Source organism: Lepidochelys olivacea (assembly GCF_965140295.1).
Source record: "Lepidochelys olivacea isolate rLepOli2 genome assembly, chromosome: 5".
NCBI lineage: Eukaryota > Metazoa > Chordata > Testudines > Cheloniidae > Lepidochelys > Lepidochelys olivacea.
Window position 1 is genome coordinate 45,077,328 of NC_140415.1, and position 24,237 is coordinate 45,101,564.

The window sequence follows — 24,237 nt, forward strand, 5'->3', positions numbered from 1 at the left end:
TAATGCACATGCATAATCCTTGTACTATACGGTTAGTATGGAAGTCCATATTTTTTGCTACAAATTCAACACCTCTCTCCACAAAGTATTTAGAATGTTAATTTTGATTCAAACCAGGCTCTATAGTTTGTGCATAATGATTAAAAAAACAATATGTCTTTACAAAAAATGATGTTCAATTGATGTTAAGATGGTTTTACCACAAAGTACAAAGATCAGTTACTTACCCTACAGTAAATATGGTTCTTCGAGATGTTGTTACTGTGGATCCCACCATAGGTGTGCATGTGGATCACACACTGTGACACTAAGCACCCCTGTATTCACACCCTACGCACGATTGTAATAATCTTTGTAAAAAATATGCCTTGTGAAGCATTTGAAAATTTAACAACTCACTGATCATTAATATTCTTGTGTGAGGTATATATGCAGTGTGTATTAAGAGTTATGGATGTATGCTGGAATGATTAATAAAATGTGTTTAAACCAGGCATGCCAGGGGAAGTTGGTAACCAGGTCTGCCCTAGACAAAGGAATGTGTATTTGCTTCTCTGACCAGCCTGGTGATCAGGCAGAGACAAAGAAGACCCATTTTACCATATCAGACGAACACAGCTATAAAGCTAACAAGTGGGGGAGGAGACAGCATGGCATCTATGCCCCAGCAGGAGAGAGAAGCTTGGTCTGGGTTTTACTTTTCAAACAATACATTGCAGAAGTTTACTGGTCTATAAAGATAGTGGTGGGGTGGAAGGACTCAAGTGATAAGTAATTGAATCAACTGATTGTATATAGTGTTACTGTATTATCCAAGTTTACAGGGAGAAGTCTTTTCTGAAAGTTAACGATACACTGGTGATTATTATTATTATGAAATGTATGTATGTATTAACATTACGTGAGGAAATATGAATACTTAATGATATTGTGCTTTAAAGTCTGTGCCTAAACAGAAACAGGTTCCCTCTCAGCCAGGAGGGAAGGCAGCTATCTACTGGTCTCCAATGAAATTAAGCAAGGTATGACCAAAAAACTATAGAAGTCCTATTTACATAAGGAGGGGGATGGGAAGTTTATAGGAAGGGAAGAATAGCATGAGGCCATCCTGCCTCTTGAAACAAGGTCACTGAAATTTGAAAGATATAAGCAAGGACAGAAGCCACCTTTGACATCCATCACTTGACAGACAAGGGAACAGAATTCTTGCAAGCGGAGAAAGATGGGTCTTTCAATGAAGGTGGTATTGAAGTCTCTGGAAACTTCAAATAAAGTGAGAAATCTGCTTAGGCCAAGATCTTTCACTCACAAAGACAAGCGAAGCCAGCACCTTGTGCTTCTGTGGAAGGTCCTGACTGAGAGAAAGTCAGCCATGACTGGGAAGAAGGAAGATTGGTGTGAGAAACCATCTTGAACAAAGCCTGTACCTTCCTAGTTTATCTTTTAGATGCCCGTTTTCCCTTTTGATTTGCTTGTAACCCTTTCTAACTTTATTTCTTTTACTTGGCATCACTTAACCTATGCCCTATTGTTAATACATTTTTTTTTCCTATAAACCAATTCTGTGCTGGGTTTGCAGGAGGATACATTTATTCCAATTAAATTAATAAACTGTGATGTGCTTTTGTTCCTTTAAACAGACACACAGACCTTATTATTTCTCTGAACTGTCCAGGAGAGGGCTGGACATAGAGAACAAGGTTTGGGGAAAATTTGGGACTGGGAGTATGTTGGGGTCACCTTACTGGTTGTAACCAAAGCTGGTAGAAGCCAGAGTGGGTCTGTAGACAGGCTGCTCAGGTCAGAATTGCTGAACCAGGGCTGGCTGCATAGCACACAGACACTCGGGGTATGACCTGCATGCTTATTGCTGATTCCATGTCCCAGGTAGTGAGCTACAGTGGCAAAGCACTGAGAGGCACTAAGTGTTACAGGGTAAGAAGTGACAACCCTTCCCTGGTCTGAATTGCACATGCACAAACTTAAAACTTTTCAACATTTCAACAGACACATCCAGCAGGGCAGCACATGTGCCTGTGCAACAGCCATGTCCCTTGCCCTCCCTCGGTTCCCTCGTAATTTAAAGCCCTTGACTGCTGAGAACTCCAAAAGCAGGGATGGAGAATGGGTCATGGGACCCACACTTACCACAACATCTCTAAGAGCCACTGCTACTATAGAAAGGCAAGGGATGGTGGCATAAGGAGCGTCAGCTCCATCAGTTGAACAGAAACTGAGGTACAGCTTTCCCAAACTTGGCATCAGATCGAGCTAAATCCAGTGCATAATGCTTGACATATATGAGTGGGTTGTTCTATCTTGCAGATTTCAGATATCAGTACATTTCAGAAGTAGGCTACAGATGTCATCTAGACTAAGCTGGAGTGAGCCTTAATAATCATCATTAGGATAGACAACAGCCAGCTGGTAACACAATTAGATACAAAGGATACTTAAACGGATAATGGAGTGCATGAAGTAGCCTGTCCCTATAGCCACAAATAGAAAAGGAGACATTCTGAAAGATTTGGGCCTATCGGTGTAATATAGAAGAGCTCTGAATATGTCCAGAGTATGTAGCTTTTTCTCCCCTGGTGTGGAGTTTCAGGAAAAACAGAGGTAAGTTAACTGATTGGCTTAAATGGACTTCAGAAACCACTTTGAGAATGGATTTTGCATGATGTATCAATATCGCCATGCCCATACAGAATGAGGTATACAGGTATTCTGACACGAGTGCCTGACGCTCACTCACTGTTCTGGCCAAATTGATGACCACCAAAAGGACTGTTTTGAGTGTAAGACTGTAGATAGAGCTCTCTGAGAGGGGTTTGATGGGAGGCTCCATAAGCTTTGAAAGGACAACATGGAGGTTCCATACGGAAGGAGGTTCTCTAACCTGTAGATAAGTAAGCATTAGTCTCAAGAAAATTGGATACCATTAGATGAGAGAAGATGGAGAGCAATTTTATCACAGACCAGAACCCCATTGTGCTAGGTGCTGTACAAACCGAACAGACAGACATTCTCTGCCCCCAAAGAGCTTACAATCCAAGTTTAAGGCAAAAGACAACAGAGGATAAAGGCAGATAGGAAGTACAAGGAAACAGTGAGTCAGTATTGGTCAGCAGGATAGGTAGTGGTCTCAGCAGCATAACCATTGCCAAGTTTTGTGTAGGCCTCATGGCAAGGTAGAATTTTAAGGCTGGTTTTAAAGGAGGATAATAAGTTAGTTTTGCAGATGTTTATGGTAAGCTCTTCCCAAGCATGGGGGCAGCGTGGGAGAAAGGATGAAGGTGTTTGCTTTTTCAGTACATGGGATGAGGCTCTGCATTTCTGGACATGTGGAAGGGTAGATCCCAGCAGCGCCAGTAAAGGCCACAGTGACAGATTATAAGGGTACTGGTCCAATTACAGTTCTTCTGTCCACAGCCAGTCACATATCAGTGCCCAGTACAGAATGTTCCCACAGTTCCCTCTAGGCTTCTTTCTGACCCACAAGGGATGATTCCCTAATTGAAGTAGGGAAGAAAAAGTGTGGCTTGGAGATGGCGAAGAGGAGTACATCTCTGGGAATGGCAGTGCCACTGGATGCCATTCTAGTGCCAGAGCGTCCACTGTCACTATCTGTGCTGATGATGATGCAAGAGGGGATTAGAGTTCCTTGAAGGGGTCTCTCTGTGCTGGGAAGGTCTTGCTGGTTGGTATCGACCCCAGCACCAGAGCAAGTATCTGCAGGAAGGTCAAATACAAGCATAACAGTCTCTTGTACCTTTTTCAAAATCTGTACTTTGCTCCCAGCTCTCGACATCAATGAGGGGTTTGACAATTTGTTGTGAGGAATGTTCCTCCTCCTTGCAGGATAAGCCTGCTGCATGCTCTGAGGTGTTTGTGCATTTGGTACAACTCTGTCAGCCAGAGCTTTGGGAAGTGGACAGTGCTTATGTTGGATCTCTTAGTCCCAGAGTCAGTGCTGAAACAGTATCAAGGCTGTTGAAGCAAAAGGACCAATGCCTGGATGGTTTATGTCAGAGAGTTTGACACCAGTACAAATGGTCTGGGTGTCTTTTTCAAAGACTTCTTCTCCCCACTGGAACGAAGGTTATGGTGCCTGGTTACAGGGAGGCACTTGCCATGGATAGGCCCCACAACTCTGGGTTGGTGGATTTCTCTTCCCCAGGTTAAGACATAACTGTCATGGATTGCTCAAGTAGATGTAATTTGAGCCTGATGTCTCTCAGTTTTTGAATGCAGGAAGAGAAGATGCAGCAGGGAAAAAAAAAAAAAAAAAAAACCACCACACTTGCTGGGGACTTCCCTTTCCCTGAAGCAGAAAAGACATCTGCTGAACCCATCAATTAAGAGCATATGGCCATCACATGAAAGACAGGGTTTAAACCCTGTGGGTTTAGAGTCTGTCATGATGACAGCTGGTGCAAAATGCCTTGCCCTATTGTACAGGGGACATAAGAGGCATGTACCCATTTTTTTTAAACATCTAAGTCAAAGATAATGGGAAGTGAAGAAGAGTTTCTTCACAAAACAAAGTTTGAGCTCAAGATGTGTAATGGGTTGAACATTTGCCAGGTTCCATTTTTCTGCCACAGACAGTAAGAGGCAACTGAGGGAGGGTTGTAGACACTCTGCCCCTTATGTCTTGGTATGGGAACATGAGATGGCCCAGGGGGCATGCGAAGCACCAACAGCTACTACTGTTCAAAAGATTCTGAGCTTGTGTATGTGAGGCACATTCACATCCACAGTGGGATCCACACTCAAAGAAATCATGAATTCATTCTTGACAACAGTTAAACACTTAAATGGTGAAAACATCTTGAATTGTTTCCCCTTTGAATTTTATCCTGCAATGAAGTAACTATTAACCAGAGCTGTTTGGGAATTTTTTCCTAAGATATCGTTTCTTTGGAAAAATGCTAATTTTTGCAGGACTGCACCAGCAACTACACTTTTGGTAGGAAAGATGCCTCAGGTCAAAACTAGAAACCACCCCCGCACCTCAGAATAGCCCAGTGGTTAGGGCCCTCACCTGGGAAGTCGGATGTACAGGTTCAAGTTTCTGCTGTGTGATTTGGAGCATGGGCTTAAACATGGGTCTTCTACATCCAAGGCGAATCTTCTAGCTCACAGGCTATTTACTACTCTCATAGTGGATGACTCACTCTCTCCTGTTTGACCTGTTCCACTTTGCATAAATAAGTAAATATTCAATAGATCAGAGATAGAGTTCGATTCTCCGTCTCTGTAGTTAGAATATTCACCTGAACCTCAATATCCACTTCCCAGGTCTGCCCCCTAACCACAGGAACAGTAGCTATTCTGGGGTGGGAGCTCTCACTGATTTTTTCACAAAAGATTTCAAAAGGTCTCTGATATGTCCCAATGTAGAACTGGAAATTTTTCAAAATCTCAAAAATATTTGCAGGATGAGAAAAGGTTCTTGCACAGATCTACTATTAACTAAGGCTTTTAAGAAACAAAACGCTGTGTACATGATAACATGTGATGCGGTGCTGCTATTTATTCACATCATAAAAACTCAACAGCTCTCCAGTAGTGAAAATTGCTTAAGGCCAGGAAGGAGATAAGCTGACATTACCACTGTGCTAGCTGACAAGATCTATGATCTGACTACAGCACATGTCACAAATAAGAAGCATGATTTTATGGGACTACTCAAGTGCAAAGTACATGTTTAAGAACTTTACTGTATCAGGCCTAAGAAAGGACGTTAATTTAAGGTACTTGCCTGACTTTATCCCTGAACTTCACTATTGGCACTTTTGCTCGAATCAGCTGAGGTCTCTCAATGTAGTTTGCTGAAAGGGAGGAAAAATATATTCAATGAAGTGTCATGCAAGATGCTGACCGTAAGAAAACTGGATTCTAAAGTAGTCGTCAGCTTGTTCACAATTAGTAAATAGGAGCTGACTAGTGAATTTAGGTAAAGTGGTTTAATGAAGTCCAATATGAACTTTTGCAGTAAACCTAGAACTACTAGCTAAAATACAATCTAGGCAATTATAAGAAAAAATTAAAGTTAACTTACTTCTACTGTGAAAAAACCATTGGTGGAAGGTTTTTCAATGGGGCATGAGATATAAGCAGATTAACCCTAAACAGACCAATTCTTCAAATGTTACATTGAATAGTCCTTGTTCACATGAAAAGGACCATGAAGTCAATGAAACCGCTTATATTAGTGCTACTTACTTTAAGGAGGTACAAAACCAGACCTAAAACTTGGAAGCCAGGCCCACAGTCTGCTGATATACAGCAAAACAGACTAGCACTGAGCTGTGGGTGTGACATGTAACTAGCCTGTCTAATTTTTAATCATTTTCCTTCGTACTTAGGATTTTTTAATTCTACATTTTGTTAGATTAGTACTTTGATTTTGTCTTAATGCAAGAATTATATCTTCATTATACATACATACTGTACTTAAAACTCTCTACAGGAACTGTTAATTTGGTTAATTGACTCTGTTCTAAGAAAGATGTTCCCTCGCATTCTAACAACATAGAAGACAAGTCATTGTCATTTTTGTAATTAGTATAACTCTTTCCCTCAAAGGGGAGGAGGGAGGATGGACCACACGTGCACTTTGTTTTTTGGGAGCTAGGACGTATCTTCCCAGAGGCATATCTCACTCAGCGATAATCAAGAGAGACGGAGAGAGAAAAGCTGAGTCCAAAGGAGCTTAACCATCATGGAGAACCATCAGAGAACAGAACTTTTAACAGTCTTCACTACGTTAGCAAAATTTGGGACCACTTGAACTTTGCATGCTTTCTGTATCAGACACATAACATTTTATTTTCTCTTTCCACTACTGTAAATTAAACCAGAAGTAGAACGTGTAAGGAAAATAAAAGTAAGAACATTTTGTTCTTACCTCTAAGACCACCTTAAATTAACTTACTCCTCACTATAATACTATTTTGTTTTTCTCTCAGGGTTGTGAATATAGATTAAACCGTTTCTCATCATGTTTACAATCAGGTTCTCACTAACCCAAAGATGTAAGGTTTGGGTTGCAAGCACTATAGGACAATATTAGTTTATTAAAAACAATCTTCCCAGTGAAATTTAAAAAGTCATGTCTATCTGATTTTAGAATTTGCAAAGGTCTTTCTAACTACTGTACCATTTATCCCTTCTGATAAGATACTGTATATTATATGATATTTTTATCTCACATGATTGGAATCTAGACAACATACACATATATAGGTAACTTTAATGAAATATCCATTTTCCCTCCAGAATTACAAACACTGTTACCAATTGTCTGGGACTTACAAAGTTTAGTACAGAAGAGTTTTTGGACTAAGCTGAGTATATGCCTTGCTTCAGTCTTCTGATTTACCTGAAATATGAAATTTAAAATACAGAACATAAATACGTTACCTTCTTTCCCTACTTAGACAATATTTACAGTGAATGGAAAAAATCTGACATGAGCATGTAAAAACCTATCAACATTCAGGAAGTTTATCAAAGCCTTCATAATATTTTCTTTAGCACCAGCTAAAACATTTCATATGGAGTATTGCTTAACATGCATCATAGTCACATCACAGAATGACTGTGAAAGGAAGCCAATCCATATCTGAAGAAACTGGAATTTTGCATCATTCACTTGAATTGGTGTTACCTAAAAAAATACTCCAGAATCCTCTACTTAAGACTTATTTTTACGATTCCTTTTCTCTGAACTTAACACAGTTCCCTGTATTTAGCTTCCTCTCACTATATGTAGTAAAGTATAACAAGTACATTTTACTGATGATACATTGCATACGGTTTCTTACTGTGGCAACTCAGTAAAATTACTGAGTCTCTATTCCCTCTTAAAAAGTTCATGCTCTGTTTTTCTCAATAGGATTTTGTATCACTGGGAAGTTCGTCTTTGCCTTCTCATAATAATGCAAATGGCTGTCACCACTATATGTAACCTGGACTTCAAGTCATTTTCCCATTTGAGAACTTTTCTCCTATTGAAGTAAAGTACGTTTATTGAAAAATCTAAGACGTGGAAGGTACAGCTATATTCGCTATCTGCCTTACTTGATGTGGCAACTAAGAAAAAAATACTCCCTTTTTTTTTAAAAGGCGCAAGACTGATAGTTCTAATAAGTAAGAGCACAGAACTGAGAAACAGGATACTTGGGTTGTATTCCCAACTGTGTCACAGATTTTCCAGTGTGACCTTGGGCAACTAACCTCATCCCTCTGTGTTTCAGTTCCGTCTATTCGTAAAATTAAGATAAACAACTACTTTACAGGGCTGTTGCATGAAGTTATTTAAGATCTGTAAAGAATTCTGAGAGCCACAGATCAAAGCTCCAGCAATGTGAAATATAGGTGTTAAACAGAAGGTTTTGACACCGCCTGTATACCTTTCAATTTCTTACAGGGGTGGATTCCAAAAACAGACTTAATCCACCAAACCAAAAAACACACTTTTCGAGGTAATATCTTAAAAGAGACAATTTGCTTTATTACAGAGTTCACTATGTGAACAGTCTACCCATTTTAACAATGTTTTTTAAGCAACTTACTGGCTCCTCTTTAACCACCAGGCACAGGTCACCATCACTGCTACGAGTACCAAATCCATTCAGTGAGGATCCAACCAAGAAGAGTCTGCTCTCTGTAGCAACAGAACCATAGAACCAAGCTTGAGGATTTTTCTTAGCTTGAACAAAATCATATATCTGAAACCTAAATATTAAAATATGTACTAAAAGCCAGAAACAACATACGTGGAAAAATTCGCTGAATTTCCTTCTGGAGTTCCGTTCGGCAGAGCTCTTTTTTGTTCAAGTCGCAGGTTTGTTGCTGACATGCTTGAAACAACTCCAGAACCTGTTGACTTAACTTAACACCCCCCACGAAAAAAAAAACCTTTTATAATGGATAAGTTATTCTTTCCCGTGAAAAAGACAGAATACATCATAATTAAGAGGCAATAAAATACATATAATATGCATGTCTATATTTGTTTCCAAAGTCTATTCACTCTTAGAGTCTTATCCAACCAAAATTCACCTTAATCACCCACACAAGACTGATTTGGCCAACATGTGGAGAGAAGCTGTCCACAGCAGGCCAATTTCCATCTTCAGCCAGGCAATATCTGCAACCTTCCAAGCAAAGAGCAGACCTAAAGGTTACAAATATTCTCTACTGACTCATAACTTTAAAAGTTCCTATTTGTTTATCAATGTCAGGAAAAACACAAATATTAAAAAAACTATTTTGAAGACAGTTTGCATGAGAGGAAAAATCAAGACACTAGCTGTCTGGCTGAAAAATTCTGGTTTCGTTTGGAAATAAGCATCAGTTTCTCTTGATCTACTGTATAGCTATGCATAATAATAAACGTCTTGAGGTAAATATCTTCACAGTAGTATAACAAGACCTGTCTCAATACGTTCTTGACCTTATTAAAAATGAAAATTCTAACATGGGACTTCCCTGTTCTTTGTTACATAATAAGTCTTTCAATTTCAAAAGAAAAGACTGCAGCAGGCTTTGTTCTTATTTTGTGGCTCTGATACCATTATACGCAGAGATGGTGCTAGCCCATTGGGGGCCCTAAGCAGGAATATTTTTGCCACCCCCTCCACCAAATACATACAGTACTGAAAAGTGAATAGGTTGCACCCTTGAGCTGCTCGGGACCTGCAATTGCTTAGTCTGCTTATGCCTACCACTGGCTTTGATTATATCCGCTATGCCCCTCCTCCCACACATCCTAGAAGATGCAGGATAAAGCAAAAAAAAAAAAAAAAAAGGCTTTTTCCTCCCTTACACATCCCCAGAAATGGAATGATAAATTCTCCCTCACCTCCTCCCGGTTTGGGCAGAGAGGCTTCTCTACAGCTCTCTCATTACACTACAGAGGGAGCCATCTCCCACGCTACTGGTCTCTTTACTTATTAGTCTTATCTCTGCTGTTTCACATGTGATGCAACAAATAGAGACCCCTATGATTTGCACTCTGTCTGACCCAGTTATGCAGATTTCATGACATCCACATGTAGGAAGAAAACAGGGAGGTAGCATTGAGCTAAAGACATTCTCTGCCCCTTGCAAGAAAGCACCAGCAGCCTTGTTTGTTAAACCCAGCAGCAGATGCTGCCATAAAACCCTCCCAAAAAAACTTTTCCTGGGAGCCTGAGAGACAAGAGTCTCCCTACCAGCTGGAGAACAGACTTAAAGTAGTTAATGTTTGTAAGTGTTCCGTAAAAGCATCATGCAAGCGACAAGTACACCTCTACCCCGATATAACGCAGTCCTCGAGAGCCAAAAAAATCTTACTATGTTATAGGTGAAACCGCGTTATATCGAACTTGCTTTGGCCTCTAGCATTGCCATTAATAGTCACTTCCCGCTCTCTGACTGACCCCTCAGAACCCACGACCCATCCAACCCCCCCAACTCCTTGTCCCCTGACTACCCCATCCAGAGACCCCCCCCGTCCCTAATCACCCCCAGAACCCCACCCCCTACCTCTGACTGCCCCAACCCCTATCCACACCCCTGCCCCCTGACAAGCCCCCTGGGACTCCCACACCCTATCCAATGCCTCCGTTCCCCCTCCCCTTACCGCCCCGTCCCCAGAACCTCCGAACCACCCAAACCGCCTGGTCTCTGTGCCCTGACCGCCCCTGAGACCCTCTGCCCTTTATCCAACTCCTTGGCCCCGGCCCGGCACCCTTAACACGCCGCTCAGAGCAGTATGTCGGAGCCAGATACGCTGATCCACCGGAGCACACAGCCCTGCCTCCTAAAGTGCTGCTTTACTGTGTTGTATCCGAATTCGTGTTATATCGAGTCGCGTTATATTGGTGTAGAGGTATAGTAGTATAACTAGCTCATTTAAATTTGTTAATAGATCATAGAAGATTAGAGTTGGAAGAGACCTCAGGAGGTTTTCTAGTCCAACCCCCTGCTCAAAGCAGGACCAAGCCCAGGTTAATCATCCCAGCCAGGGTTTTGTCAAGCCGGGCCTTAAAAACCTCTAAGGATGGAGATTCTACCACCTCCCTAGGTAACCCTTTTTAAAACAGAATGGTGTCTTACCTTTAATACTTAAGAAAATAGCATTAAATGTTTTCTTTATACTTTTTTCACATAAATGATACAATCTGAACATCGCACAAGAAGAAAGTAAAACTCAGGCCTGTGTTAGCATTACCTTATCTTTGGCCACAGGGAGCGTGGTTTCTATAGGGTCTGGAAATGGAGCATCTCGCAAAGGTGGAACACATCCAGTCAAATCTGGTATGTAATGTGCATGAAACAATGGTGAAGGAATTGATCCTGGGAATGAGTATCTGCGTTCTTCTGGTAAAGGCACTGTTTGGTTAACTAGAGTTGACTCACAATGAGGTGAATGAAACCGCTGACGTTTGACGTTATAAGGAACATTTTGTTCACTTAGCCTCCTGCAAAAAACAAAGACAGTATCCCTCCAGTTTGTATTTTAAACATGTACCAACATCCAATAATGAATTACTTAAAGAAGAGCCTGAAGTACGAATACTAACAGTTAATTACAGTGAATATTTCAGCAAAACAAAGGTTTTTTAAAAAACAAGAGGCACGCCCATCCTAGATACTACGTAAATCAAAATCTTGAATGGATAACGTAAGAGAATGGATAACCGCTGAAGTGCGGTCAACTCTGAAGTGCAATGCACCACCAGCTGCTTAATGGGACAATTTACATTATACAACAGTAAAACGAATACCATCGCCAACTGAAACTAAATGGTGAATTCGGTTAGGCAGAAATATAACTAACCAAGCTGAAGTCTGGTCAGGCTATTTTTATGAAAAGTAACCTAAACTTTTTTTCTGAAATACTCACTACCGAAAAGTGTGTTTTTGTAAATTACATCCACATTGGTGCAGTGAAAAGTTGTGTCCAGTGTGTATACCCAGTGATAAAATTGATAAATTCAGGGGTGGGAAGGGGAAAAAGAGAGAAACTTACCACAATAGCCATTCAAAATGTAGAATTTGTCTGTGTAGGTTTAGATTGTACAGACAGTAAAATGTGTAATCTGGGCAAAAAAGAACCACTATTCATTTGGCAAATATTTATAGTTTAATGCATTCAGCAATGTGGCTCAAAGTTAACGTCTCCGTTTCAAACACAAACTTAATATAACTGAGCATGATGTCATTAGTTTTAGAAATCTAAATATACTTTATTATGTGATGTTGTGGTCTTACATTGGTCTTGGCATTTCAAACTCCTATTGTGACAAAGCTGTATTAGATACTCTCAAACAGCTATCATACAGAAGAGGATGCTTTAGTTTTGTATACAAAGAAAACATGAATATAAAAGAAAAGTATATTTATTCTTTACAAAAATGCACCATGAATGAACTTTTCTTTTAAAAAATAAACCTGTTTAAAATTACAATTTGAAATTTGAGAAACTGATTGGGAATTTAAAAAAAAACAAAACAGAAATGCCTGATTTCCTCTTCCAATCTAGGAGTAAAAATCAGGAGGGAGAGGATGAGATACGAATTCTAAAAACAAAGGACACGGGGACAGATTTTCAAAGATATTTAGACACCTACGGATGCAGATGGTTACCAATGGGATTTTCAAAAGGTCTTTATCTGCATTTTTAGACACCTAAATATCTTTGCTTCTGGTCACCATGGCCAGATTTCCATCTGTCAATTTGTTAGCTACAGTTAATACTTCCTTTGTTTAATAAATAATCAGTTTTAAATATAAAAACATGTTTTGATAACATTGTGTTTCCTTATGTATCCTATTTTTGCACATTTACTTGAATTCCAATTTCCATCTAAATCCAGCTTGACACAAAACTGAGCAAAACCCAGTTTCCATCTGGAATTTCCCTTTCAGAAAAACCTAAGACAACTGAGAGGGACACAAAGCTAAGTGTAAGTTTATTTATTTATTGTAGAATAGCTGCAACTTGCCTACAAAATTCCAAAAAGCAAGACTCTTATGTGTGCGTGTATATATAAATAAATAAAAGTTATAAAAAGCTAAATTTAATTAATAATGTACCTCAAACAAACTCTAAGATGCAGAGGCAAACAAGCTGCAAACTTCCTGTTTTCTATGTCACAGAAACATCTCCATAAAATGTACACTGAAAAAGCAGATCTACTCAACTTGAATTTTTTACTTCCTCATAATTTTTATCAAGTTATTGACACTAATCTACTTCAAGTTAACCACGCGTGTGTGTTTGTTTATACAGAATCAGGGCCCTGATTTGCAGGTCAGATGGCGGAGGGACCACTAGTAATTGAAAAAGAAATAAAAGAGCAGTATATGCTAAGCACTTTTCTACTACAGCTAATATTGTCACAAGCAGGTATATGAATGCTTAAAAATGCTGGTATACATGTACTTGGACCTACTTCATCAGTATTCTTATTCAATATTCCTGATTCTAGACAATTTTAAATAAAAATTGCAAATCGATCTCGCCATCAAGTCTCTCAGAAAATCACCTTTTTGTGCATTACAAGCATAAGTAATTATATACTAACAAATACTTACTTCCTGCCTCGGAATAACGTGGGGGCAGCTGATGTAGGTCCTGAGCTGCCATTTCCATATGTCAACGGCTGTGGCGAAACAGCTGGAATAGTTGAAAGGTTCCCACTCAAGAGAGCTCTAGAAAGACTGCAGTCCATAATTATTATTCAGATTATAACTGAGGGTTTGGGATTTTTTTTTTTTACACTTTTCAACCAAAAAAATTCAGCAGAAACCCCCAACTATTTCTTAGAAGCAGTATGTCCATTCTTTACATTTGAAAGGAGAAGGAGGAGAATACTTTTCACAGGATGAAGTTGACTAGAATAAGAAAATGAGGTAGTCACTGTGCAGCGTACAAATATAAAAGGAACTTTGCAAACTCACTCAAAAACAACACTTAGTGTTAACATGAGTTTCTCAAGAGAACATTCATGCTTTAAAACGTAACCCTAGCCAAATGTTCCTTTCCTTTATTCATCTCCTCCCCTTGACTTTCCACCAGCACCCCCACACATTCTCAATTTAAGATCCTCAAAGACCCACTGTATTACTAGTTCCCACTGCTGTGATGCATCACGTATTGCGCTGGAGTGTGTTTCATCCACCACTGAAGAGTAATTGAATATGCAGGCCACCAAGAGAGATAATGTAAATCCATGTTAAAAATGTATCAATTTCTAAACAAAATTAAAATATTTTATATGCCATAAAGCCTAATATATTGGAAAAAAAATATACCCTCCAGTGATAAACAGAAATTATTTTCCTTCAAAGGAAGATAAATTTTGGGCCTGATTTGACAGTGACATCTGTTAATTCTCTGAGAGTATTATCTTGTTTGATTCCTCCAGGGGTGAAAGTAAAATGTGTCTCTTACCAGTACTGGGGTGGGGCAGCTTTGCCCCCCAGAAGGGGCAGGGCCCCGGGCAGAAGGCGTGGGGGAGGTCAGCCTTCCCCAGCTAGCCCGCCCGCACCACCCAGGGCTCTACGGCAATTTAAAGAGCCTGGGGCTCCGGCCGCACGGTAGTTGCTCCTTCCCCCTGCCCCCGCATCTCCCCAGTCAGCGGCCCCCAGAGGGGGGGCGGGAGGGAGGAGGGGCAGCGCTTTAAGCAGAGTCTTTCTGCCTCAACAGCACTTTAAAGGACCCTGCTTAAAGCACTGCCCCAACAGTGCTTTAAAGTCACTGCCCCTTTTGCGTCCCCCCCTCCTCATCAGTGGCCCTGCCAGTAGGGAGCCAGCAGGGCTGCCAACATGGGGGCGCAAAAGGAGCAACCATGTTAAAGCGCTGCCGTGGCAGCACTTTAAAGTCAGCGGTACAGGCGGCCACTTTTTACCAGTACGCTGTACCGGCCCGTACCACCTTAATTTCACCCCTGGATTCCTCCCTCCAAGAGAGATCAGTTTAAGAAAAATAAAAGCACAGGCCTTTCGGGAATCATTTCCCACTCTGAAATTCTACTGTACTTACGCTGCATTCTGAAAGTTGAACCGAGCATCAACAATTTGCTGATGAGAGAGAAGAGTGGGCGGTATGTTCAGAGGAAGCTCATTGAAGAAATTATTGTGCTGCTGATGTTTTGGAAGAAAGGGTGGACGACCCAAGTTGGAGGAATTTGGGAACATGCTCTTCTTCACTGAAAGTGAACATGTAGTCTTCTACCTAGATCAACATTTTAAAAAATCCTGAAATTAGGCAGTTAACAAAATACTAATTATGTACTTCTTTTCAAGTCACGCATTGATTTAACTATTTTGCCACTGAACAACTAGAATAATCAAACAGATTTCTAGAAGTCACCTTCGATTTTCTCAGCCTTATCCTATAGGTATTTTAACGCCTCTGAGAAGGCACTGTGTAAAACAAAATCATTTTAATTACTAGTTACCTTGATTTAGAAAATTCTTTAAAAGGGAAAATTCCTCATATTTAGTTTTTGTTAAAAATGTTTTACAAATCCTAAAGGTAGGCGTTTCCACCGTCTTGTTGAAAATTGATTTCCATGTAAACAGTCTACTTGGAGTTAAACATTTCCAGGCATACTCCAAAAGAAACAAAATGGCACCCAGTTACTAGATAAGAACCAAAAGGTGCAACTGACCATAAAACAAAACTAGTATATTATCATGCTCAAGATGAATAATATGTGAAAAGTAAGCAGCCAACATTAATGATGAAATGTAATATAGAGTTTTAAAATGATTTCAGTTTCCACAATATAACTGAGTCTAACAGAACTATTCACATGCATAAAGTTACTCATATGCACGTTTACAGGATAGAGTTCTAAGGCAGATGCTCTCAAACTGTGATCCACTAATTAGGTGCCTTGACCCTGGAGAAGATGCACATGTAAGGGGATGTGGTGGCCTTCGGGTAGGTGGGAGGGGGCAATGGGGTGAGAAGAGGGGGTAGGAGGAATTTGGGACACGCAGGGCTGCAGCCACCAGAGAAAGAGGCGACTTTCCCCAGCTCCAGGGCTGCAGCTGCCGGGGAGAGACGGCCCTCCTTCCCAGCCTCAGCTCTATGGCAGCTGTGACACTCCTCCGTCCCAGACCCAGCTCGGGGGCTGCCACAGCAGAGAAGAGAGGGCACATCCATCGCATTAGAAAGACTCCTGATCTTAAAATACGAGTTGTGTGCTTTTATTTGTAGAACAAAATATCATTAATTATTAAGGGCTTTTATCCAAAGCACTTTACAATAGTTAGATAACGGTACAAACAACATTTGGAAAAATCATGAAGTGGTCTGCCAAGACCCTCTGCAATTTTCAAGTGGTCTGTGGAAAAAAAAGTTTTGAGAACCACTGTTCTAAGGCAATAGTAGTAAAAGTTTGACTTTTTTTTTTTTTAATTACACATTGTTTCAGCTGACTGTGACAAACATTTGTGAGTCTGTTACAATTTACCTAACCCACTATTTTAATCTGCCACCATGTAGGAAAATGCCAGAAAGTATAACTTAAATCACATATGTTGTATAGAATCAGAAAAAAACAATCATAATTCTGTGTCTAATTTGTCTCAAAAATGAAGTTTTTAATGTACTACAGAAATTCCTGAGCATTTTTTCTTAAACTCAACTTATGTTATAAACAAGTTTCCTTTCTTAAGTTATGAACACTGCCTCAAAAGAATTTTCAAATCCAGTTTGCTCATCACTGCTGTTTACTTTTCTCCTTTCTCTTTGCTGCAGTGAAAGCCAGAGAGTTTTTTCAATTTTCTTTATAATCAGTTTCACATTCAGGGACTTAAACCCAAACACAAATCTTAATCACATAAAGTAGCCCCACTGGCTGCTGGCTGCAAGAGTTAAGACTGTGCATAGGGATGTTTGTATAAACAACCTTTTTCATTGGAATGCCTAAAAATAATTTGAAAATAAAGTGAGATATTTCCACATGTTTAGGTTGTCAACTTGATTTTATAAACACTACCCCACAAAAAAAAAAAAGAAAAGAAAAGAAAAAAGAGTGCCATCCACAACACTGATATGCTCATGCTAAAAAGAAAGTTAAACCATTAAGGAACTCAGTGGGAATTTCCCAATTGCTTAAGAAAAGAGAAACCACAAATAGAAGAAGAAAAAAAAACCAAAAACGATCCATTCCCACTTCAGCACCAGATATGGCAACAACTGCATCACATATCACACCCAGTTTTCAGCATCCCCTAAAACTTACATCCCTTTATATGCACTAAATCTGTGTGTATTCCATGACCCCCAAAGCAACAAAACCCCTGAAGTGAGTACATCCTTTACAAGAGAACTGATTCATAATCCAAACTTTCTTTAAAAATGGCTGTAAAGAACCATGAACCAAATATAAATCAATGCACCAGTTAGCTTCCTGAATCAGAATACAACCTAAACCCATGGCTCAGAGATATGAACTGCTCAGTTTATGCAAATGGTGATAATTATCAGAAAGCTTGAAAATTATGTTAATATTTAAATTAATTTTCATCACTGATTATCCAGGTAGAAACACTTAGGTAAGGACTTGTCTTAATGGGAAACTTTACCAACATTATCATACCGCTACATATAGTGCCACATGGGTAATTATACCAATATAACTACAGCAGCCTGGTAATGCTGGTAGATTTCCCCATACAGACGAGTCCTAACATGCATAGCTGACAAACCTAAAATGGCATCCACTTGGATTGAAGGGGCAAGTAGAGACACTACAGAGAATCAGAGAAGCTGAGGAATTCCGGGACAAGCCAGATTCAGGAAACATCAGTACTCCAGATTCAAGGAGCTGGCCACCAAGGAGTTGAGAGAGTCAGAGAAAAGACCTGGCAGTTTGTAACCACCAGAGGCAAAAGGTCACAGCAGCATTCTATACAGCTGGAGATAGATGAGGATGGGCAGGCTGTGGCCACCAGAAAGACAAGGATCAAGAGGAATTCCACAAAGCTAGAAGTTTCCAATTGATACCAGGTCCTCAGTGTGGAAACGGTGGAAAAGACTTCTCAAGATCCAGCTGTTCCAAAGGAACGGAGAAATGTACAGGACACACCTGTGAATGACAGCTCAGCCCAATCTGTAAGAAAACCAAGCTTGTCCACAAAGAGCTCTCCCGCTATCCAGGTGTGGGACAAACAGGCTCAGCCAGCATCCAAGTGTGGAGAGGCTTACTGTGGTGAGAATCCAGATGTGAGGTGAGAGGGTTCTGTGCGGGGCAATCTGGGTGCAGGCAGCTCATTGCGGGGTTCCATCTACAGGGGGAATGGGACTCTGCAGGGTGGTCCAGATGAAGGTGGTTGGGGTTAAGCAGAGGGACTGTGAGGGGATGAGGCTTGGCAGGGGGCTCTGGGTGTGGGGAGTTCAGGGGGGAGTCCAGGTGCAGCTGATTGGGGCTCAGTGGGGTAAGGGGCTCGTTGGGGTGGAGGTTCGAGTGCACAGGGCTCTGCGGGGGATGGTCTGGGTGCAGGAGTGGGAGTCTTGATGCAGGAGGGAGCGGCTTTCCAAGGGGTCCAGGTGCAGAGAAAGGGGGCTCAGCAGGGAGAGAGGTCTGAGTGCAGGGGTCCTCTGGATGCAGGAGGTGAGGCTCCGTGGGGTGGAGATTCAGGGTGCTCGGTGGAGGCATTCTGGGTCCATCTTCTGTGAGAAAAGGGAGCTGTAAAGTTTGGATGGCCTCAAGCTCAGCAGAAGAGGGACCAATCTTCTCAGGGGCTGGCTGGCTAGAGTAGTCAGGAGGTAGTTAAAATAATAACAAAAGAGGAGGGTAAAAAGAGGGAAGGTCTGAGCACTCCACACAAATCAAGACGTTGAGAACAAAATTAATCATGAACCAAAGGACATGAAGAGAAGAAATTCTTTAATTGCCTATGCAAAAATGCTAGGAGCCTGGGTAACAAACAAGAGGGAATTGCTCATTTATGAGCATAAATTTGCTCTTGTTGGTATAATTGAAATCTGGTGGGATGATTTTTAACCTTCAGTAAAGGGAATTAATGGTTAAAACCTATTTAGGAAGGATCAAGTGGCCAAAAGGGGAGTGGGAGTGGTGCTCTATGTAAAAAATGGCATTACTTGTTTCCAAGTCACTGATAACTCAGAAGAAAATGATCTTGAATGCTTATGGATCAATGTCCTAACACATAAAGCACACAACGGGGCATAAGGGGCTGCTACAGAACTTTAACACACACTAGGGAACCACATAACTAGCTCCTTATGGACTTACAGAAAAAAAGCAGGTTTCAGAGTAACAGCCGTGTTAGTCTGTATTCGCAAAAAGAAAAGGAGGACTTGTGGCACCTTAGAGGAAGTGAGCTGTAGCTCACGAAAGCTCATGCTCTAATAAATTGGTTAGTCTCTAAGGTGCCACAAGTCCTCCTTTTCTTTTTTTGAGAAAAAAAGCACTGATAATGGGGGACTTCAGTCTGGGTGACACATGCTGGAGGACTCATGCTGCCAGTACCAAAACATCTTTGGAATTTCTAAGTATTGTAGATGACAACTTCCTGGCTCAGAAATTGTTTCATCCAAGATGGGGGAATTCTATATTAGACCTCATCTTGACAGATAATGAAGAAATGATCACAGAATTTAAAATTAACTTAGGTACTTAGGTACCTAAGGTAACTTAGGTACAAGTGATCATAACTTGGTCACATTTATAATGGGCAAGCAGAATAAAGTCCAGACCAATAATATATATATTTGGTGCTTTAAAAGGGCCAATTTCACAAAGCTGAATACAATTATGAGCCAAATCAGCTGGGAGGAAGAATTATCATTCACATATTTAGGAATACTTTACTAGATGCTCCAAAAGCCACGATTGAGGAATAAGGCCATCTTGGTTAAAAAACTGACTTGGTTTAGAGGGAAAGTGAAAACAGCCATAAAAAATAAATATATATAACAACTAAAAGAAAAGAGAAGCTGATAGTTCTGAATATAAACCAGATGCTAGGACTTTTAGAAAATGGATAAGGGAAGCAAAGGGACACAAGAAGAAACCCATTGCCAACAAAGTTAGGATGATAAAGAGTTTTAAAAGTATATTGGGAACAAAAGGAATTCTAACAATGATATTGGTCAATTATTAAATGGAAATGGTAGAATTACCAATAATGCAGAAAAAGCAGAAATGTTCAATAGATATTGCTGTTTTGTATTTGGGGGGGGAAAAAAGAGAGATGTAGTCATATCACATAACTCTCTTTACACTCTGCCATTATCTTAGGAGGATGTTAAATCGCAGATACTAAAGTTGGACATTTTTTAAATCAGCAGGTCCAGAAAACTTGTATCCAATAGTTTTAAAAAAATTGGATGAGGAGTTTATTGGACTGTTAATGTTGATCTTAAAGAAATCTTGGACACCAGGGAAGTTCCAGAAGATTGGAAGAAAGCTAACGCAATGCCAATATTTTGAAAGGGTAAACAGAACGTCCAGGTAATTATAGGCCTGTCAGTCCAACATCAATCCTAGGTAAGATAATGGAGCAGCTGATTTGGGACTTGATTAATAAAGAATTAAAGAAAACTAATATAATTAATGCCAATCAGTATGGGATTATGGAAAATAGATCCTGTCAAAATAACTCGATATCTATTTTAGATGAGATTACAAACTAGGTTAATAAAGGTAATAGTGTTGACATAATATACTTAGACTTCTGCAAGGCACTTGACTTGGTACCACATTAAATTTGATTAATTTTACATCTACCTAGTTTTTTTTTTTTTGGTTGGTTTTTTTAACATGGTACCCATTAAATGGATTAAAAACTGACTCACTGACAGGTCTCAAAATGTATTTGTAAACAGGGAATCATCATCCATCAAGTGTGTTGTTAATAAGACCATACAGGGATTAGTTCTTGGCCCTACACTATGTAAGATTTTTATTAATGACCTGGAAGAAAACATGAAATCGTCACTGATAAAGTTCATAGCTAACACAAAAATTGAAGGAATGGTAAATAACTAAGAGGACAGGTCACTGATATAGAGCGATCTGGATCGCTTGGTAAGCTGGGCGCAAACAAACAATATGTGTTTTAATAGGGCTAATGTAAACATACATCTAAGAACAAAGAATGTAGGTTGTGCTTACAGTTTGGGGGGATGCTTTCCTGGGATGCAATGACTCTGAAAAAGATTTGGGGGCCATGGTGAATAACCAGCTGAACATAAGCTCCTGCAGCAATGCTATGGCCAAAAGATCCACAATGAAATCCTTGGATCCTTCCCCCCACGTGGTGTAAATTTTTTAACAGTGAAAGTAATTAACCATTGGAACAACTTACCAAGTGTCACTGAGGATTTTTAAATCAAGATTGGATATTGTTCTAAAAGATCTGGTCTCGGAATTATTTTGGGGAAATTCTATGGCTTGTGTTGTACATGAGGTCAGACTAGATAATCACAATGGTCTCTTCTTGCCTGAAATCTATAAATCTATTATAAACATCTTACCAGGTGCCACAAGTCCCAGCTATCCCCTACCCAGCTGCCCAAAAATCCTCTAATTTCTCTTCAACAACTTCTCCAACTCAGTTCTGTACTGCCAATACAAATATCTTTGGCATAATAAAAACTAAAAATGTAGGGACAATATAAGATACATTAAATAAATGGAACAGGGGCTATTGGATTCAGCCCATTATTCAGTTCATGTTTAAGTCACTAAAACTATATTTATTTCATTAAATATAGAATTTATCATCATTTATCACTTTTTCATCAGTGCTCTGCAGAATTGTGGAAACATTTTGCAAACCTTAGGTTACATTACATACCCACCTTTGTGTTTCCAGGCTCATCAACAACTGCACCAATAAACACACCCCATGCTTCCAACCCCGTGGAGTCCCACCTGCATTTGCAGTGTGCTATGGCCTAACGCCTCCAGATCCCAGCATGCATACCACACATATGCCTTCAGTGCCCTGCACCTGGTGCCCGAGCCCCCAGCTCTGTACTACACTACAACCCCCCCACACACACACACCCCTCAAGTGTTCTGTACTCTAGTGCCACAAGCACATGCCCTCACATCTTGCCAGCCCCCAAACCACAGAACAGTACCTTTGCCCAAGCCATATATCCTAGCTCTGTACCGCACACACCTCCAGGGCCCCAGCTCTGTACCCCACGCATCTCTGCACTCATGTCCAGTGCCCTAGGCAGCCATAGCTCTGTACCCCACACATCTCCCGGCACACACCTTCAGTGCCCTAGGCCCCAGCTCTGTACGCCACACATCTTATGCAAAGTAAGCCGTCATGGGATAAGAGGGAAAGTCCACTGATGGATCAGAAACTGATTAAAAGATTGGAAACAAAGGGTAGGAATAAATGGCCAGTTTTCAGAATGCAGAGAGATAAATAGTGGTGTACCCAAGGTGTCTGTACTGGGACCAGTACTGTTCAACATATTCATAAATGATCTGGCAAAAGTGGTAAACAGGGAAGTGGCAAAATTTGCAGATGATACAGAACTACTCAAGACAATTTAGCCCAAAGCAGACTGCGAAGAGCTACAAAGAGATGTCACAGAACTGGATGACTGAGCAACAAAACAGCAGATGAAATCCAATGTTGATAAATGCAACACTTTGGAAAACGTAATCCCAACTATACATATAAAGTCATGGAAGTCTAAATTAACTGTTACCACGCAAGAAAGAGATCTTGGAGTCATTGTGGATAGTTCTCTGAAAACATCCACTCAATGTGCAGTGACAGTAAAAAAAGCTAACAACGTTGGGAATCATTAGGAAAGGGAACGATAATAAGGCAGAAAAATCATATTGCCTCTATACAAATCCATGAGTGCAGATGTGGTCACGCCATCTCAAAAAAAAAAGATATTGGAATTGGAAAAGGTATGGTAAAGAACAATAAAAATGATTGGGGTAGGGATATGATAAAGGCCCATAAAATCATGACTGGTGTGGAGAAAGTAAATAAGGTAGTGTTACTTACGCCTTCTCATAACACAAGAACTAAGGGTCACCTAATGAAATCAATAGGTAGCAGATATAAAACAAAGGAAGTATTTTTTTCACACAATGATCAGTCAACCTGTGGAACTCCTTGCCAAAGGACATTGTGAAAGCCAAGACTATAAAAGGGTTAAAAAAAAAGAACTAGAGAAGTTCATGAAGGATAGGCCCATCAATGGCTATTAGCCAGGATAGACAGAGATGCAAAACCATCCTCTGAAGTCTTCCTAGCCTCTGTTTGCCAGAAGCTGGGAATGGGCGACAGGGGATGGATCGCTTGATGATTCCCTGTTCATCCCCTTTGGGGCACTTGCCATTGGCCATTGTCAGAAGACAGGATACTGAGCCAGACGGACCTCTGGTCTGACCCAGTATGGCCGTTCTTATCCCTCCCACCCCACCTCCAGCGCCAAAGCTCCCAGCTCTGTACCCCCCGGCGCAATACCTCTGTCCCAGCAGCAAGCGGCGGGGACGGAGCGCGGGGCCCTGGCCCCTCCCGTGTGTCCTGAGCAGCGATTCACCCGCGGCCACCCCCGGCAGAGGACCCCGCGGCAGGCGCCCGGCCCGGGACACTTACTCCAGTCCGAGGGCAGGGACTGGCAATGGAGGAGCCGGGGCCTCGCCAGCCCCGCATAGGACACAGCGCCGTGCCGGCCCCGGGCGGTCAGCGGCGGGCGGCTCGCTCTGCTTTCCGCCGGCAGGGGTTCGCCGGAAGTCAACCGGGCCAGGGGCTACCCAGCTGAGAGCCGCCCTCTGACCCGGATCCAGAAAGCGCCGGCACGACGTCAGCGCTGTGCCCCTCCCGTCCCCGGCCTCGGGCGGGTCACCGTGCGCATGCGCAGCACCCCCTCTGGTGCAGAAGAGGCGTGGCTGCGTCGTTTTTTTCTGTTCCCTGCCTGTGCGCGCGGGGACGAGCGAGCCTTTTAGGGGCCGCCCCCGCCCTGGGATGAACTTTCTGGGAGCGGGCACAGCCCTCCGCGCTCCTGCTGCAGCGGCGTGAGCCTCCTGGAGCCTGCGGTGCGAGCTCAGCCGCTAGGCGGCGCTGCGGCAACGGGTTCAATGATCTGCTGCCTCATGATCACTTCGGTCCCGGCGTTGCCACTTACCCTTGGGGCACACAGAGTTTGTGCTTCAAGAGGTGAGCCGGCCCCCGCGCCGGCTGAAATGATCCCGCCGCGGC

At 41.4% G+C, this 24,237-nt stretch overlaps 1 protein-coding gene across 2 annotated transcripts in view; it reads right to left on the reverse strand.

The window, feature by feature from the left end:
* TENT2 (terminal nucleotidyltransferase 2) overlaps positions 1-23,807 on the reverse strand; it is an 82,859-nt gene extending 59,052 nt beyond the window's left edge. The window contains exons 1-8 of one of the 2 annotated variants that reach the window (XM_084629667.1): positions 23,635-23,807; positions 15,050-15,241; positions 13,600-13,725; positions 11,231-11,480; positions 8,790-8,904; positions 8,586-8,677; positions 7,324-7,390; positions 5,768-5,837 (exon numbers count right to left, since the gene is read on the reverse strand). In XM_084629667.1, coding sequence (XP_084485793.1) covers positions 5,768-5,837; positions 7,324-7,390; positions 8,586-8,677; positions 8,790-8,904; positions 11,231-11,480; positions 13,600-13,725; positions 15,050-15,204 — 875 coding nt within the window. In that variant the 5' untranslated portion in view covers positions 15,205-15,241; positions 23,635-23,807. Of the gene's footprint in view, positions 1-5,767; positions 5,838-7,323; positions 7,391-8,585; positions 8,678-8,789; positions 8,905-11,230; positions 11,481-13,599; positions 13,726-15,049; positions 15,242-23,502; positions 23,607-23,634 lie in introns of those variants that run through there. The other variant, XM_084629668.1, reaches the window with a different exon arrangement.
* Positions 23,808-24,237: the final 430 nt, after the last annotated feature.